The 19,598-nt window shown below is 36.0% G+C and overlaps 1 protein-coding gene across 4 annotated transcripts in view; it reads right to left on the minus strand.

Moving 5' to 3' along the window:
* DLC1 (DLC1 Rho GTPase activating protein) overlaps window positions 1–19,598 on the minus strand; it is a 214,215-nt gene that overhangs the window by 142,724 nt on the left and 51,893 nt on the right. For all 4 annotated transcript variants that reach the window (XM_005415503.2, XM_031055214.1, XM_031066842.1 and 1 more), the window contains 2 exons: window positions 18,401–18,550; window positions 15,786–15,926 (listed from right to left, as the gene is read on the minus strand). In XM_005415503.2, the coding sequence (XP_005415560.1) occupies window positions 15,786–15,926; window positions 18,401–18,550 (291 nt within the window). The remainder of the gene's footprint in view (window positions 1–15,785; window positions 15,927–18,400; window positions 18,551–19,598) is intronic.

Below are 19,598 nucleotides of genomic sequence, written 5' to 3' on the forward strand. Positions count from 1 at the left end.
GTTGCATATTCCATGTGGATTCACATAGGAAGGTGATTTACCAGTGGGAAGAACTGAGTCAATTTCTCATTTTGAAAAGTGATATTGATAGCGTTTTTTGGGATATAATTTGCTAATAGATCACCAGACAGCAAAAAATGCAAATTTGTGGTTTTTTTCCAAGTAAATCTTAATGACTATCTGCTAGAAGATGACAATGATGTGTGGAAGAAGATAAAGGTATAATTTATTCATATAGATTAATGAAAAAATCCACTCTTTAATTGCTGGAGAGAGAATCTCTAAAAAATCCTTTCAAACTAGGAAAAATTATGTGCAGACATTTTTAAAAATAAATTCCTCAATCCATCATGTATCAATAAAAAGTCTTGCATTTAAACTTTTAACCTAATTCTTCATATACACTTTCCCATCATAGCCACATATCACATGTGTTACTCAAATGACATAAACATATATAAATGTTGCATTTATATATGTTTATGCCATTTCCATAACATTAAATATAAGTTATTCATTGTATCTGCTGTCTAAAATGGTTTTGATTCTCATTTATAGAGATAGCAAACACCCACCAATTTCAGATTAAAATTATCAATCATCACCTTCATATTTCATCTAACACAGTGTAAATCCATACCTTCATTGCTATTGTTTTATTCCCTGCTTCTGATCAGAACTCTGACAAAGCCTGTGACCATGCTTATTTGTTTCTTTCTAACAGTATGCCTTCTTTCCTGGATCAAAAACATGCCCATAGATGCCTTGTTCACTGGCTTATTTTGTCAAATACAGTCAGTCATTACATCCAGCAATTATTTCCCCAAAGACTTATAAGTGTCCCTTCCCATGCCAAATGCTGCCCCTAGCCCACTGTTGTTCGGAGACAAGATAATGAGAGAGCATTTTTTAAAATGTTTTACTCATTAACAATTCTGTGATTTTTTTTCTCTCTCTTAGTGTGAGCTGCCTTACCCTGGTCTTTAGACCGAAACTTTCTTGAAATGGGACTGTTACTGAAATCAAACACCATACTTGCAGCAAGTGAAAAAATAACAATAATGGCGATATTGGTAGCCTGCTGTATTTTTGCTTTAGTTCTCATTGAGATCAGACATGATTACACTTCACAAACATATTTTAAGTAGTGACAACATTATTTGTATTACTGAAGCACTCAAAAGCCACAGACTGGGACCACAACCTCATTGTGCAAGATCCTGTACAAACAGGGCAGAAGAATTACCCATACACCAGAAGGAATGTAACCAGCATAAAGCAACAGTCCTCATTCACACTGATGTGGGAGTACAAGGGAAATGATCATTTGTGTCACATAAATAACATTCTAATTATTCTGGGAACACTGGGGTCTTGACTGATGTCAAACATTTTTGTATAACCTAGCAAAAGAGAACAGTCCTGAAAGCACTTGGAACAGTCAATGAGAAAGCTTTGCTGATGTGTGTGAGCATGACCCTCATGAGGAAAAGTGTGAAGGATTCCAGCCTCCTGTGTTTTGCTTTTTCTCACAATTGTGAATCTTACCCTATGAGTATTTTTCTGAAGCATCTAGGCTCTCATAATCCTGAACATTACAAAATATCAAAATTTTTTATCTAAAATATTTTGGTATTTTTTCTTCATTAACTGTTTAGTCTTTTAATTTTTAGTGAAACATGAACTGCTGTTATCCTTCTCATTTCCCGATTTCCACTTTCCTTCTAAAGAGGACCATCATTTCCAAAATATTCAGCCCCTTCAGCCCACTGCTGCTCCAGGGGTCCATATGCCCTTTCTCTTTTTCTGCTTTCAAATGAAGAAGAATAATGAGAATCACATTATGGAGCTTTTGAAGAACAGTTCTAACAATTCTGGAGCTTTTGAAGAACTTTTTAATGCAATTTATGTTCTTCATGGACTATACTGAAATGCCTTTATCTTGCAGGAATGAGATATTTTCCAAAGTTCTACCACTGTCATAAAGATTACATTTGTAGAAAAATCGTGAACTGTCCAAATATATAGTACAGCTCATAAAAATATGCATTAAAGATTTGACTATATCATGAATGGCATCATTGCTACATTTTCTCATTAATAGCTGCTACTGGGTATCTTGTTACAGACCACAAGACCAAGTTATGTTTTTTGTCACAAATGTTTGCATGCTGAATTTGTTGCAAGATTAGAGTGTGAAATGCCAGTTGTTTCTCTACAGTCTTTCACAGGATTATGCAGCAATGTAACATACTCATTGTAGTGCAGTTATTGAAGGTAATACTAACAGTCAAAGGAGACTTAACAGGAAAAGGGCCTTTCTCAACAATGTTATCACTGTGACTTAACAAAAAATGATTTAAAACTTAAACTGTGCTCGTATGTGCTTACATTAATATCAATCAATGACAAAACACAGTACCTAAAGCATACAAGGTATGTTAACTGGAAGGCATCTTTCGCCTATGTTGTGATTAACCCCACCTACATCATTTGCGAGAGATTAAGGAAGTTTAGAATTAGAAGACACGTATGTTACGGAAGGATGGTAACCCAAAAAAGCATTCTTGCAGGCAGGCACGGCTGAAGCGCTGCCGAGGAATCCGTGTATCCCACCCCAGCTTTCCCTGTGCCCCAGCGGCAGCCCGGGCAGGAGCAGCGGGAGATCTGAGCGGGCTCACGTTCTGCAGGGCCCTGCAGCAGCAGCACTGATGACCCCCGGTGATTAAGGGTCAGCAAACTTTAGCCTGAAGCAACTGTTCTATGAACTTTGGCACATTCTGAGTTGGCTCCTGCTGGTTTGTTGCCTTTGGCCCTTATCTTGCAGTTTAGCAAGGATTGTGAAATTCTGAATAAGGTTACAAGACATATCGGTTCTGTCTCAGTGACTCAAGGTCCTGCTCTTCAAAAGTTCTTGGTCTTCAAAATTCCTTAGGCAAATAATCTCATCTATCAGCTAAACATTTTCCAGGAGGTGTGTCAAAGGACCCATCAGAAAAAAAAAAAGAAAAAAAAGGAAAAAAAAGGAAAAAAAGAGAAAATTCTGCATAACTATATAAAAAAAAGAGGTATAAATATAATGTGGGACTGGGAAAAATTATCAGACATTCTCTGTGGTAGCACTTTGGAAAAACTACCTGCATTCTATGTATGCACAAAATTCAGCTCATGACAAAAAAATTATGTTTTGAATTCAGTACTGTGTGTTATGTTCAGATGGATGAAGGGAACAAATACTTCAGAAAAGTGCAAATATCTTTGGGACATGAAAAGAAAAAGAGCAAAGAGCAACATACTTTCTGGAAGTTTGACTCCCAAACATTTATGTTGCTTACAGAAAAGAAATTTTTAGCATAAAGTTAACTAGACTTCTGAAAATTTTGTTGTGCTTTCAAGGTAGAACTTAGGCTCTTGGAAGAAATTATAAATTCTTCCTTATTAAAACTGCAGGGAAGAGAACATATAAATCCCCAAATTCCTTTACCTTGGCAATATTTTCACAATTTGACAATCACATGTCTTCCTGAAGTGCAGAATGGCTTCTAGGTAGATAGGTTCTTTGAATTAGGGGGAAAAAAAAAGTCTACCTTTTCCTCATATAGAACCCAAATGCTCTGATTTTTTTCTCTGTAATTTCTGTATTTCCAAGACATTATCCACAGGATGTGTTAAACTACGTGAGAAACCTGCTAAGGATTATTTTTTCCTTTCCTAAGAACAGAGGTTTTAAAAAACCCTGAAATCCCTAAGTATGTTGAAACATCACTCAGCGCTGGCAGCAGCAAAACTAGATCTTTCTTGAATTGCTTTTGTATTGGCAAAGCAGCAAAAGTAGAATTAGACAAATTGCATGTGACTGTGTAACAAATCTCTACAATGAGCCAACACACTTCTGTTTTAATGGTTTGAAAGCTGGATATGAAATTGGCTCTATCACTTTCTGTCATGTTTTTTTCTATCTGCCTTAAAACTATCACCCCATGGATTCTCCAATCAGATACTGAACTGTTGAATTTAATAGCAGAAAATTCACAATTTTAAATATTAAATATTTTAAATTTAAAATTTTGCTATATGGAAGTTCAATCAGTCTTCCAAGGCATCTATCTCAGTCAATCTTTTGAGGTGTTTTGAAACTCATCACATTTCAAAGGAACAGTATATTTAACCCCACATAATCTTGCATTTACACATTGATACTATTAAGCTGTGTTCACACTCCTAGGGCTATAGCACTGCAGTTAAAATATGGTGGACTAAGAGTGACGGCTTTGTAAAGAAAGTGCATTCTGCAGGATCACATACTACTGAGTGATTAATTCCATCATCTACTTCACTCTCTTCTATGAAATTAGACCCTACTTCAGTTTCACATTGTAGTCTTCAGACTCAGTGGCCTACAATTCCTCACTAGATGTTTCCCATGTGCAGCTTTTTGTCACCTATCAAACTACTGTGGGAGAATAAGCTTCCCAGTCGAGTGCCATTCACATACAGACAATATTGTCTTCTCAGAGTGGGAATCTGAAACTTTCATAACTTTGGGAGGTCAAAGGATCTCCCATCTTTCCATTTCAAGCAGTACCCTGCTTGCCTTTCGGTATTCTTCATGGCAATACGTTACTATTATTTTCTATGTAATATGTGGAGTATTATCTAAAATACAGTAATCATATTACACCACTTATTGGGTGGTAGGATACAGGGAGTATCAAGTACCATTACAGGTTGTCTGGATTTTACTTCTCTCTTAAAACAGGGATAGTACAAAAATGTCATAAAGACAGTTTGGTAAGAGAAGGTAAATAGAACAAACTTTCAGAGCACAAACTATGTATTTTACAAAATAAAACTTTGCTAATCTCTGTGTAACATAGAAAGGTTCTTCAGTTAGTCTGAAGAAAATAAAAAAGTGGCAACACACTGGAATGTACAGTTTCTATTTATAGAAAACCCCACTAACTAGAAGCCCATGCCATTCAATTAACAATTTACAACACCTTCATTGTACAGTGCAGTGCAGAAAGTGGAAGGTTGTTTCATTTCTGTATTTCCAGACGCGTGTCATTTCCAACCCCATATTTAATAGTGTGTAACTGCCTGAAGGGGAGAGATCAGAATGTGTGGCATGTCTCACTGAGAGGAATTTTGTGCATTAAAAAACCCCAAACCACACTCTTTCAACTATTAAACAGAGAGCTAACCAAATTCCTTGCTTCCACCCTGGCTTTGAAGTCCAAAAAAAAAAAAACCAGAAAAAGAAAAAAGAAAAAAGAAAGGACAGGAAAAGGAAAAGAAAAAGGGAAAGCAAGCAAGCAAGCAAGAAGTGAGACATGTAAAAGAGTGAGAGAGAGACAGGAAGAAGGAGAGCTCAGGAGGAAGAAAATTCCTTATAAGAGAGGTATATGTAAAGGACAGAAAGAAAAGGTTTTCCATGATGTCACTCACAGCATGTCTGTGTCTGGAAAACTACTTGAAAAGGCAGACATGGATTTATTCCATTTTAGTAATGCAAACTATTCATGCCACGTTTTCAAACCATGTTCCAGAAGTAAAAAACACTGTGTACAAGGCATAAAAGAAGATAATTATTTATTCACCCCCAACAAACTGATTTGACGAAGCTGAGCTGACACTTTAGGAATTGTCATTTCCTCTTTACTTTTCAGAGTTCATTTTTTTTCCCCCAGTTTCATCCTGGTTTACAATCTGTTCCCTCCCCCCACTCTGCTTCTTGCTTTTTTCTTCTCTCATCTATCACCCCCTTAAAGAAGCTGATGCAAGGTTTTTTCCTTCTTTCTTTATGTGAATGCTTCTACTTTCCTGTGCTCTCCATCTACTGGCAGAAAGATTAAACTGTTGTCACTGTTTTTCTTACTCAAATTCTGTCTTCATTCTCTCGTTCTGTGCTCCTTTATTTGTCTTGGACTCAAGCCTGAAATTCCTTCTTAGATAAAACACAGGAAATTCTCACAAAAGACATATTTACATATTACATTGTTTCTTTCCCCTTTAATACAGCTTTCCTTTCTTGAGGTTTTGCATATTCTCTCTTCAGCTAAATACACATTATTCCCCTCTCCCTCTCCTCCCCCCCCAAATCACACTTAAAATAACACAACTGCAAGCAGAGATGTGAATTTATGGAGTCTGAATTCAATACCAGCAAGACTGACAGTGTAAACAATTATTAGTGGTGTACTTGTCCCCCAGGGGCACTGGTCCTCAGTGTATGGCTGGGAAAACATCAAATACCCGTCTTTGCACTAAGTGCCAATATTCTACCCGGTTCGATTCACAGGTAGACTGGTTGTCCAGCTGTATATTAGAGGAGAAGAAATTCAGATGCTTATAGAAATAAGCAAGATTGTGGCTGCTCATTCCACAGCCATTCCAGTGATCTTATTGGGGGTGATCTGGTGAAAGACAGCCATGGAATATGCAGGAGGCAAACTGTACTTTGGAGCAGGGCTGGTACAATTTGGTGAAAGTAACTATAGTGACTTTAGGCAAGATGCAGAGCCAGAGTAAAAGTCAGAAAGGTGGCAAATGTGAAGAAAATAAAAGGAATACAGGAGAAAATGAAAAAAAAAAAGAGGAAAGAGAATAAAGGATGAAGGAAGAAGACAGAAAGAAGAAACCAAAAAAGGAAATAGGGGGGAAAAAAACCAAAAAGAAGAAACAGGAAAAAATACATAGTTAAGTTAAAGTAAATAATAATTTGAAAATAATTCTGATCTTTCCTGTTTTTATATACACAACTATGCCAAAAGGGATTTAAATTTCATAACATCTCAATATAGGCCAAAATCCCATGAAGCACCAAACTTCTGGATATGAATAATAGAGGATTACTTAAAAAGTGTTTTACAGTAACACTATATAACAAATAGAACAATTCCTATCTTATCATGACAACTTTTTTAATATTAGTTTAAATGGCCACTAATAGTTAACACTTTGGAGATTAGCACACCAGATATTCCAAGCAATAAGTTTCTCAGTAATTTTTTGGCAGCTCAGATATGATTGCCTGCTGTCATTGTGTATCTCATCTGCTTTACATGGCAGTACTGCATGGGACAGCTGGGTGGTTTGAGCTCCTTCCTTGAATCACACAAAGGAGGAGACAGAAACCAACTGCACCACAGAACCATTATCTTACAAATCAACTCATGAAATGACACTATTTTTTCCATCTTCAAAACACTCCAGTTTTTCTGTTCTCCTGAATTGCTGAGGGATAAGGTAAAGGCTCTCAGTCACAAGAGATGGTCTTAAATCCATGCTGTTTAGTTTGACTACTTCTCTGCCAGTGATCTAAGTCCTTGGAGATGTAATAAGTACTCACAGAGTCTGATAGAGATACAATGGATTTCTTCATAGAGCAACCCAAAATTAAAACTAAAGGTGTCCTTGGCAAATTATGAGGTAATGAACAATTCAGCTTCTAACAACAGTTTGTCCCAGCTGAAAGTCCTGTGCAACACTGTTGGGCTGTATAAAGTTGCAGCCTTTTGTCACCTATTGGTCTGTTGGCAAAAAGTTCATTTTTTCATAGCTTTAGAGCCCTTTCTCCCCAGTTCTCACTAAATTTGTAACCTAGATTCTGCAACAAGTCTCCAAGTTCTCTTGCTTTCCATCCCTTCAAACTGTCCAGCAAGGGGACCTACTGACCCTTTCTGAAAGCCTACTCCAGGTGATTTGGAAGGTATCTTGAGTTATCACTGAACAGGATGGAAACAGTCACAAATGTATGCATACTTCTTTTTCTATGGTGTTTATCAAAGGCTTTCACACAGAACAGTTTTTTTTTCTCATTTTGGCACAGATCTTCAATGCTGTTTCAAGGAATCATTAAAATCCTTATGTTAATCTGCATGTGGTATACTTAATCCCCCATCACATCCTCCAATTGTTTCCTTTCAAAGAGGTAGAATTCTAAAAAAAGTGAGATGTACAGATGTAATAACTGATGCAATATATCTCAGTACAATTTTAACAGGAAATTTCAGATTCCTTCTTTTCAACAGTTTCCCAGAAATGTTTGGCATTTATTACTTGCTGAGAAAGGCTCTATCAGGCATGAAGGAGAGAAGGCATGTGTCGCTAGGAGAACTTATGTTGAGATAAAACTCAGTGCAAGAGAAACAGCTTCCATGTAAGAGAAATAGCCCAGTAAGGGCTTCCACGTACAGCTGTCAGTGGTTCAGAGCAAGTTTGTGGCTGTGTTGGATCCATGTAGGCTACTTTCCACTCCCCAGATCTGCAGTAGACTAGAGGATGTGACCAAAACCATGGAAATTCCAATGACAAACTGATAACTGATGATAATGTGCACCATCTGTTGTTTTGATGGGTTATAAACTTTTTCCCAGAAAAATTCCTAAGTACATTTTGAGATCAATTTACTTTTAAATTCCAAAATATCAGTGATGTTCACAGAATTAATCCTTGAAGAAGATTGTCCCTTGTTTTTAAGAAGTAGTGATTACTTGCTGTGTATCTCACCTTTCCAATCACCATCTCTTGTGGTGATCATTTTTACAAGTGTTGGCTGATACTAAAAATAATGCAATTCCATACAGATGTTCACACCTCTGCATTGTAGCAATTTAAACAAGAACAACAAATTATTAATAAAAGTTTTCAGTGCTTCATGTATTTTGTTTTCCTTCAGAGAAATAAATTCTTAATGTCACTGATATTAAGAAGCAATTTACATAAGTTGCAGCAATTTTGCACTCACGGCCTTGTAATTGAAAATTATTTACGAATTTTGCCCATTTTTCCACATGCATGCAAAAAGAATGCCATACTCCATCTCAGAATTGAAATTCTTCGATGCAGAAATGCACTATATAGATTACATACCAACAGGGAAAATTTACAAAGTATTTTTTAAAAAAACCTAGTGATATAAATGTCATGTATGCTTTTCTTGGCAGGTGCTGAAAAAGAGTTAAAATTTCATACTGACATACAGTTAAATATATTTAAGCAACTTGAGGGAAAAAAAAGGAAAATTGGTAGGGATTCAACTCAATCCATATGGAAGAGCACAGAAGACAAACTTGAACTAAACTTATCAGGCATTAAAATTGGACAACAAATGGGAACATTTCATATAGTGTCTGGCATTCAGAACGTCTTGTCATGGAAAGTAAAGCCCAGCAAAAATTTGGGCTTGACCAGCTTCATATGAGAGTGGTTTAACAAAAAAAAGTGCTGATATCCTGACATTCTATCAAACCTACCATGTCTAGAGAAACTGAGCTTTCTACTGTCAATTTCACAAGAGGAGAAGGTTTACTGATGAAGAATAATCTTTAAATTTATTTTCAAGTGCAAATATCCCTAAGTTTATATACAGCATAGTTTTGCTTTCTTTCTTCTCAGGTGCATATCTAATGTAAGAGGCTGAATCCCTGTCCTCAATAATGCTAGTCTGCAAAATCAGACCGTGTGTGATAAAACAAAGTATTCAACAGAGTATTAATGCAGGCCCATCTGAAATTTGCTATTGACTGTGCTTTGAAAGTTCTTTAGGCTCTTTGTCTTAAACCAAGGGAACATAATTTTTCTACTGTTAACATCACCCTAATATTTAAGTTAACCCTTTAACCTAATGGTTCTAAATAGCTTTTGGAAGAAGTCATTTGCTCATAATTTTCACCTGTAAGGTTCGATTAAATGAGACAGTTTAGACACATCCACAAACCACTGGAAGGAGACCAGGCTGCCAGCAGACTTATCTATGTATCATCACGAGAAGCATCTATTTGCTGGAAAGAGGTGCAAATAACTAAACAGGTTATTTTATCCATGTGTAGTAGATTAAAAAAAACCTTTTTCCCCACTTGCAAATTGGTGTCTGCATATTTCTTTAGTTTTCCAATATAAACATTGCTTTGGCAACAACTTCTAAGTCAATAAGTGACTTAGAAATTTTCACTTACAGTTTTTTTCTTCAGTCAAAGCATCTTGTTATCAAAGTTGCAATATATAATTTCTAAACATAAACTAAAAGTAGACTAATTAATTTTGATAATTAATTTTGATCATTAAACCTTTTAACTGTGGCATAATGCCCTAATTCTGCAAAACAATATCTGCCTACGTCCAAGCGCTTGATGTCGCCTGTGCAGTGCCCCTCATCTAAAAGAGCAAAACACCAGGTGGCAGCAGACAGTGAAAAAATGTACTTTGCATTTCTAACAGCACAATTAGTGATGTTACAGCTGAAGAAGTCATAAACTTTTTCTTCAGTTTATAAAAAATTATTATCAAACCAACCAGATGGAGATAGTGTTGAAGACAGTGTCAGCAACTCTACAAAAGGCAGAAAACATGAGAAAAAACCCCAGTATATAAACATAGCTGCTATAAACAAATTGCAAGAAGAGACAGAAATGTAAATGTACAACTCGACATCTTGGCAAGTCTCAGAAGTCTTCATGCTTAGCACTTCAGAAGCTGGATATTTATTTAGATTACCAATATTTTGTTGGGGTTGAACTTGGAACCCAGAGCAGATAGCCTAATACATGTATTTCCTGGGTCATGCTGTACCTGTATAAAATTGCAAACCTTTCATTGCATTGTGAATTTACACTGGTCACTCAGGATTCAATATTGAGGTTTCTCTCAACCTCAATATTGAATCCTGAGTGACCAGTGAGAGAAAAAGGGTGAGAGAGAGAGACTGTCCCTGAACAAAGCAAGGTGACACCTGTCAAAGACGTCATAACTGGATTCAGTGATGTTGCTTCAAATTGTAGGAGTAGTTTGCTCATGGCAAAAAACCAAAAATAACCCCCAACCACCCCTCCCCCCCCAAAAAAAAGCTCACCTTAAGCTTAAAAGACTCCACAGAACAAAAAGCTCTGTCATTTCATTTAAGATAAAATAAGTATACTTAGGATTATCATAGGAAGAGATACTTAAAACAGAATACAGATTCCTTTGGGGAACAATACCAAGTCAAAGAAAATTTTTGAGAAGTTCATATAACAAATACAGTATAATCCTGCTGTTTTCTTATATATGATTGGCAAATGTAACTTCATGGTTTTTTACCTTTTGTATGCTAAAATAACAAGCTGTTAGAATTCAAATGGAATTGTGATTGCGTGAAAAGTTAATTCCATAATTCCCTTACCTTGGTTGTCTAAAACACTTTCTTTTAAACATAGATATGAAAGACAATACTAAATTAACCAGCTTGATCAGGCACTGAGAAGAGTTTTCTCATCTTGAATTCATAAAAATAATCAAGTTTTAAAGCAAGAATATTTGAATCAATGTTGCATAGTAAGGATCTTTCTCCCTGATGCTTACCAGATTAACTTTCAAATAATTCAGTTTGCCTGAATGAGTAAAATAAGAATTCAAGGAATGATATAATGGTAGCAAAATTCAGAAAAGTTATAAGAGGACTTCGATAAATAAGCAAATATAACATAAAAGTATCATTCAGAGACCAAAATACGCCACTTTTCAAATTGCATGACCCACTGCTAAAGATTTTTCAGCACAAATGCACTGACATGTTCTGTATGTTTGCATACCTCACAGTTTGCTGAATTTATGATATAGCAGTAAGAAATGTAAACATTTCAAATCCTTGGAATAATTTGATAATTCTCTGTCATTAATATTTAATTTTAAATCAAGGTTTCCTTGTACTTACAATAAATTTTATCTTATTTCATAATTAAAAGTAAGTGTAGTTAAGTGGCAAGAAACTTGAACTCTTTCTTAATCTACAAATCTCAAAATTATTTTTCACAAAATGAGTTTGCTTTCTTTAAAAGGCTCAAATTTTAAAAAACATGATTATGAATCAAAAGCACATTTGGTTAAAATATTTTTGTGTATATAAATTAAAAGTTTGCAAATCTGTCATCTAGATAATACAAGTTTTTGTCCCAGTCCAGTAACAAGATTTGTGAAAGTGGACTCCTGAGCTCAGCCAAGGCTTCAGGGATAAGAGCAGCTATGCCTGAAGCCCATTCCAGTGCTCAGCCAGATTAGGCAATTTTATACTTGCAGGCATAACTGATGTCTTAAATCACTTTGAGAATTGAATGCATCTTAAATGAGTCATTATAGCTAATCTGAAAAACAATCTGTTCCTAGGTACCAGCTATTCTGGCGATAATAGATGCCTGATTACCTTTGTACAGTGTGATTAAGGTTAACCTGGACACTGTTGAAGCAGGAGGGATAAGACTGCCAAGACAAGGAGTAGAAAATAATCATGGCTGTTTTTTTTTCACCTGAACAGAAAATAAACAGGCTTTGCAGAGCAGATGTTCAAGGACAAGACTTTGGCCACAACTTTTAGGCCTTAGTTGCTGTTGTCCTTTAGCCAAATTTTTGAACAGAGGAAGTAAAAAAAAGGAAAATGATAATTGATTCAAGTTTTCTTTAACTGATTAGCTTTTAACTGGGCATAGGAGAAGGATATGGTAACTTGCTTTCAGTCATTAAAACACATTCTAAGTACTGTAGTCCCATATTGTTTCTATAATAATAAAACCGTGTTTAAAAATAAATAATTTCTGGTCTTTATTGTTAAGAATATTTTAATTGTCCTAATGTATAGCATTGGTTTGTGGAAGGCAATGGCATGTAGAACATTTACATCGCTTTCTCTCCAAATCCAGACAAGACACTCTCTAGTGTTTCTCATGGCCACTGGGGCAAAAGACTGTTGATTTCTTATTTTTTTAGTCTAATTTCAACTCTCATGTGATTAGTGCTAGCCAAGTGTATATCCTCAATGTTAATATACAAAAATCTCTGTTTGATTTGGAGACTGATTAATAAATCCCCAGAACATAAAGATGTGCTAATTATAGCAGCATGATTTTTTTTTTTACTTTGTAAATGTAAGTAGCATAAGGATGCCAAAACCATTTCTTACTATCCCATCCTAAATTATGTAGAAAATGTATCTGTTCAGTCACATGAATCCTAATTTTTGCAAGGATTGTCCATATAAGCACCTTTCCAAACATGTACAATTTGTGGTTCAAACACCCTATTGGTCACATTATGTTATTTCACCCTGATCATGAGATATAAAGTGACATCCTAAATTTAGGATGGAGGTTATTCAGCTGTGTGCTTCTCATAAGCCCCAAATACCAAGTACATCTGCATATCAAAGGCCTTCATGCTGCACCCTGCAGAATCATAGAGAAACCTTTCCACAATGCTCTGTGAAGAATCCTGTTTTTCCTTGTCATGCCTGTGTTCAGTAAGGATTTCTCTGTGTCTGTGAGCATGCAGGTGTGTGCTTACACATATGGATACGTACTGTACACAGGCGTTCACACTGACAAGAATGGGTTTGACTGTCCAGAAGTTAACCCTCACAAAATGTTAAACAACTTGTGCATGAAAATATCTACACATAACCTCGATGTTATTTAAAATAATATTTATTATTAATTTTCATAGAATATTCTAATTGACACTGTATTTTAAATACAATTCTTGTTTAACATTTTTTAAAATCTTCTCATAAAAATTTAAAATATCCTGCTTTCCATAAACCAAGGAGTGAATAATTTCCACTAGGACTATCAAACCAAATTCTGCTTATGGATCTCCCAACACATTGTCACACTGTTTGAAATAGTTTGGTTTAAATCCATATAAAGCTGAATGAACATGAATGGACATGGTTTGTCTGTACACAAAATTTCTGTACACAAATGTACTATCTATAAGCTGTATCCTGTGTAGTTAATATTTTTTACAAGTTCTTTATGTCTCCCTGCCCTGCCTTGGTATTCCCACAACCCAGGTCTGCATATGATGTGGTGTTTAACTTTACAGCCTGACTTTGATGCAGTCAACTGTTTGCTATAGTTTGTTTTAAAATACCACAAATCATTCCATAATATAACTAATCACCCTTGCACTCCTGTTTACATACTATTAATAAACACAACAAAAGAAGTTGTCCTGGGAGACCAAGCATCTGGAAACCTCGGAGATCGGCAGTTACAAACTCCAAAAAGGGACAAAAATCTTTGAAACAGTCCATTCTCATTAAAAAGTAGATCACTGAGTTTCAAGTGCAGAATAATTTTATTCCTATAGCTAGTCTGACAAAATAATCCCCAAACAAAATCCAAATCAAAACTAGAAAAATAAAAACAAAAGAAAAAAATTCCCCAAACCCCAAAAGTTTCCCTAATAGACAGAACACCGCGTTGTGGATTTTCAGAGGAGATCACTACATGGATTGCTACAGGGTAGGAGGAGTTGCAACTGCAAAACTTTAGAAGACAGCTGTGTTTGGAGAAAATTTAACTTCACTTATAAAAAATTATAAACTTTTATATTAAAATAGCATTTACATATATGCTCAGCACGATATATTAATCACAGCAAAAGTCAGAAAAATACTTGCTGAAGCTGAATTAACTCATGGTATCTAACTCCCAGGAAGTGACCCACACTTTTGCAAAGCCAGGTGTCAAGAGTTCCCTAAATACTAACAGAGAAACCAAAATTCAAAGGGGATGTTTAATACCTTAAAAAGTGAAAAAGTTTCTGTGTGCTTCTCAGAGTCTGGTAAAATGGGATATCACCTTCCAGAATAACATATGTACTTATTTGAGAATTTGTGCTGCTATGTATGCAGTGACAGAGTGCAGAGCTCTCTATTTGCTGTAGTTATGCACCGATGATAAATGACAAGTGAATTTATTTTTGTACAAGTGAACAGTCCCAAATGTAAATGTTTATTAGAACTTCTGTTAGCCACAATCAAAGGCATTAGTTAACTTGCTATTATTGTAGTGCAAGTGGCAGGTGGCTTCTATTTTACTTTTTATAGACTTGTTCTAAACATATATTTATGGTAACTACACTTTTTATTTTAATATTTTATTGTAGATTTTCTGCTGGTCTGGTAACCAGAAACATTTGAATAAGTGAACAGATGGAGTAGGAATTATGCTAAGGCTTTTCAGCATAGGCAAAACGTAGAAGTCTAGATTTCTGTGCTTCTTGAGGCAGGGGAAACAGCAAGTTCAAGAGGGAACAGATAGAGTACCAGGAGTTCCTAGGACATCCGAGCATTTCTGCACACATTGATAGCTGAAACATTACGAAGAAGAATTCTTCAAAAGATAGAAAACAGCAAAACAAAGAACCATGCTTCTCATAGTTTTGTGTATCTATGAATGAATATAGATGGAGGTTCCTTGCCATATCTGAGCTCTCAGGCCAGCCTTTCCTAGAACGCACTGGGACCAGCAGAAAAGTGTCTGCTGGCTCAGAGGTTCCCTTTCGTCCTAAGGAAGCATCTGGAACCACTCACCAAATTTTGTCTTAGAATGACATTCTCAGATCAGTAGGGTAGTAGATACCTTCAAGAGGACCAGGATGACTGGATTTGAACCTCATAAATCAGCCACAATTTTTCTCTGGCAGAACCTTTCATGAGATTTAGGAAATGTTCTGAGTGATACACTTCAAGAAAAATTTACCTTCCTAAACAGCATTGCTCCCTTAAATTATTTTTTCATGTAAAAACACAGCTTATTGCAATCATCAGCTGTTAATAGTGTGTTTTTAAATGTGAAACTTCTAGTATTGTTTGCTATTAAAATGGCCCTTTGAGACCACTTCCATTTTTTTCCTCACTGTCACACACATTCTGTTGTACAATCCAAGTAATGAATAGTATAATATTTTTTTATTTCACTTCCAATCTGGAATCATGAGAAGTTTAAGAAAAATATTAGCTTTGTACTCACCCCAGCCTTTGGTTTAGCTCCAGAGCTGGCTACTGAAGATGGAGATGCTAGGTCAGGAGCGTGGATATTAGAAGACAAGTTGGTCTGTGAGTGATTTACTGAAGCAACATCCACTCCACTTTCAGAACCAGATTCAACATCCTGTAGAAAAATTTTGCAAGTTTCTTTAGTAAATGTGAAATAAAATCAAATTTCTGCTAAATAATGAAAATATGTAGGCAAGCTCGCTTAAATACATATTGCTGTATTTTTCAATGTGGTGATTTGCATTAGTTGCTGTTCTGAAATTACAAATCACAACTAACATCAAAGCTAAATGGTAGAATGCAAGGTAAGAAAAATCAGTTAAGGGATGTGGAAGTTTGGCATTTTTCTCTGATATTCAGTATTTCCTGTGTGCTCCCACCTTCTGTCTCTGCAGCACTGCAGGCTAGTGAACATCTGTAAGCCATTACGCAGATGAAATGACTTCACCCTCCAGCAGTTTATACAATTCAGAGGTACAGCTCCTCAGTTTTCTTGAATCACCAGACACTTACCAGCCAAACACCATTTCTGGTTAAAATGCCTTTACTTTTAATGACACTGATTACATTTCTCCTTACTGAGAATAAAAAGAAGATATACAGTATATTTTGTTGTTGAGGAAGTAAAAATTTAGCACATGCTTGATTTACTGCATAGGGTGAGGGCAAGGGATTATACTGTTTGCAGATAAATTGTGACACTGGCTATGCGTAGAACCAGCCATATACTGTCAGGATTATTAGATGAGGTGCAGCCTGCATGAATACAGCTATACAGGATGCAAAAAAAAAAATCTTCCAAACTCTTAATCCCAGAAAACTCCTTGCAGACAAAGCCTCAGTTTCCTTATGCCAGCTTCCTAGAATAGGTGAAATATGGGGCAGAGTCATCTCAGGGGTTCTGCTCCTCATCTGAAAAGATACAGCACCCTTTGATTTGTTAGTTGCAGGTAAGTCTCTGGTCTCCCAAGCCACAGCTACCATTTAGACAGGTGCCTATATGCCATGTACATGAATGTATGGTGTTCTGAAAAGCATTAGAAATTAGGGACAAAGCTGGACTCCTGGTGGGACCATGTATTTGAGTCAGATATTTCCTGCCAGTGAGTCATCTGCAATGTGAAGCACTGAGAAATGCAGCAGAGCCATGGAGCAGCCTCTGTAGCAGTCAGTTTAGCTACAGCTGCTCTCAAAAGTTTCTAGTTAGCAGAGCTATGTTGCCACGGTGCAGAACCACGATTTCTGATGCATTACCCAGGTTTTTACATCATATTCAAATGATTTCTTACTATAAAATAAATATGAGCCTGAACTCAATACCTATATATCTTGAAAACCAGATCTTTGATCTTCTGGTCCACAACAATCAAAGGTTCAAAAATTCCTAGGAAATCACTGTCCATAGATAGCATATATTCCATGTTTGATGCAAGCTGTCTTTCTGCAGAGCTGCTTTACAGCATGGGAACAGGTACCACCTCTGATTATCAGCCAGGGTCACTCATACACATTGCCTCTGCTCCCTTTATTGCTGTAAGAAATTAGCTAAAGTGCTGGCATGGATTGGTGAAATACAGAGATCAGATGCCAACACTGTATTTCAGGTTTCCTGTGTTATCAGCGTGTTTAAGGAGATACTGTGAGAACATTGATATTCAGTGGGAAAATGTTTAACCATGGAAAGTGAAATTATGTGATTTCCTCTAAAAATGACACATTATATAATTTCCAGCTGATCAAATCCAGTGAAATACAGCTTTTCTCACCTACAAACCACTCACTTAGCAATAACGAATCCTGGCTTTCAAAGGAAAAACTCCTTGCTATTTAAAAGAAAATATCACTAACCAAAAAAAATGATACGAATGCTAGTCTAGAGATCTTGGGGCAGTGTTTCTCAGGTTTCTTGAACTGAAAAACAGCTGCAGCACATGTGGGTGAAATTAACAAGAAGCCTGCACAAGAGTACCTTGGATCAGCCATTTCATGTTCTTCAGAGTTACACGTGTAAACATTTTACAGAAAAAAAGAGAATGCATCAGTCATGTTTGTGAGTTGTCTCATCCCCTCCTGAATTATTCTCAGCAAAGAATGATCCTTTTAAGTGAATAAAAAAACCCCTACATTAAATAATTCAAGTTCTGCCCAGAATCTTACTTTGAATGACTAAGGACTTTTTGCCTTCCTCTAGCAGAAAAACAAGACCTGTAGCTCAGACTTTCAGTTCTATGTAATGTCAAATGACACATACTCATGTTCCGAGACTGGTGTGACCCTGAGCCTGTGCTGACTCTCCTTTTACAGTAGGTGATAATTAGAGAGCCAGACACTTTCTGAATCTTGTTGATCTCCCTTTGTTTTATCTGGGAGTTCTGAAGCTCTCATTTATGAGAGGATGCCAAAAGGAAATAATGGATGGCAATATTATTGCCTTCAAAATATATGCATACACACAAAAAAAAGTACAAGTCAAATTCTTCACGAAGAAGAGCTTTAGTTCTAAACTAATGAGCTGAAAAATGTGGACTGAAAGAAAAAGGCGAAGCAAAAAAAGATTCTATGTTAGAATAATAATAATAAATTGATTACAGGTATATGCCTCCGTTTGTATGTCGGGGTGCTGGATGGGGAAGAGCCTGCACTGAGAGCATTTTCAATATCCTGGTCAAGCTGGTCCAGTTTCATAATTAACAGCACCATTGAATCCAGTCGTGAACGATCCCGATCTTCTGTTATTTCCTATGAAACAGAAAATACAACTGTTAAATCTGAAATGGTACTAGTTGGAAAGAACAACCTTAAATTATGAAAGCTCTGTTTCTTTATTTACCAGGAAAGCACACTAAATAATAAGCAGAAACATTTAAAAAAAATACTGTTTTTCGTAACCATCTTACTGAATATTGATGGAATGTACTGCTGAAAAAATATTTTACATTAGTATTTAATATACATCCATTATAGCAATTAAACTTTTTAACAGCACAATTGTTTGGAATAAATGCATCATTACCTGGATACACATACTTTCAAAACAGCTATGGATTCTAAACACTCCTCAAAATATTCAACCCAAATTAATTAACTTAATTGTACAAGTACAAATGATGATTAATCTGTGATGGAAACAGGAGAGAAGTTCAAAGAGGCCATTTTCCAGCTGAGGATAACCCCAACTTCTTTTCTGTGTGGAACTCAATGGTGTAACTATATTCTTTTGATTTGTAGCAGAGATTTCTGAGTTGGTTGGAAATTCTTGATACACGAGGCACATCGGGGTAATAGTGAACACAGCATCAGACATCCTCTGACTGGAAAGAGAGCTGGATGAGATAAACACCTAGTTTATATAGCTAATTTCCCTATACTCTGTAGAAAAAGGAGGCAGAGCAGATCCTCAAAAGTGCAACTCAAAGCAAGATCTTCAAATAGATGGACTAAATAATGCTCTGAAGGAGTTCCTCCCTTTCCCTTTTGTATAGAGACTTAAAACAAAAGTTAGATAACTAGCCTGCCTCAGAACTCAGGACTGTGAAAACTCCTACTAGTTCCTGTATGGATTTTCATAATTTGAATTTAGTAAATACAAAGTTTCATTAACTTGAGATAATATTTTTTAAATCCTTCTCAAGAAATGGAGGCAAAGATGTTACAATTGCATCATTGTGCCCAAGAAATAGGCAATGTATGTGTCCAAATTAGTCTTTTATTTTATAGTCACCATACTGTTTTTCAGGTTATACAGAGACTTCTCTTGGTAGGATTCCATTAGACTGCTTCAAAGGCA

Source organism: Geospiza fortis, unplaced genomic scaffold, assembly GCF_000277835.1.
Source record: "Geospiza fortis unplaced genomic scaffold, GeoFor_1.0 scaffold40, whole genome shotgun sequence".
In the NCBI taxonomy this organism is placed as follows: domain Eukaryota; kingdom Metazoa; phylum Chordata; class Aves; order Passeriformes; family Thraupidae; genus Geospiza; species Geospiza fortis.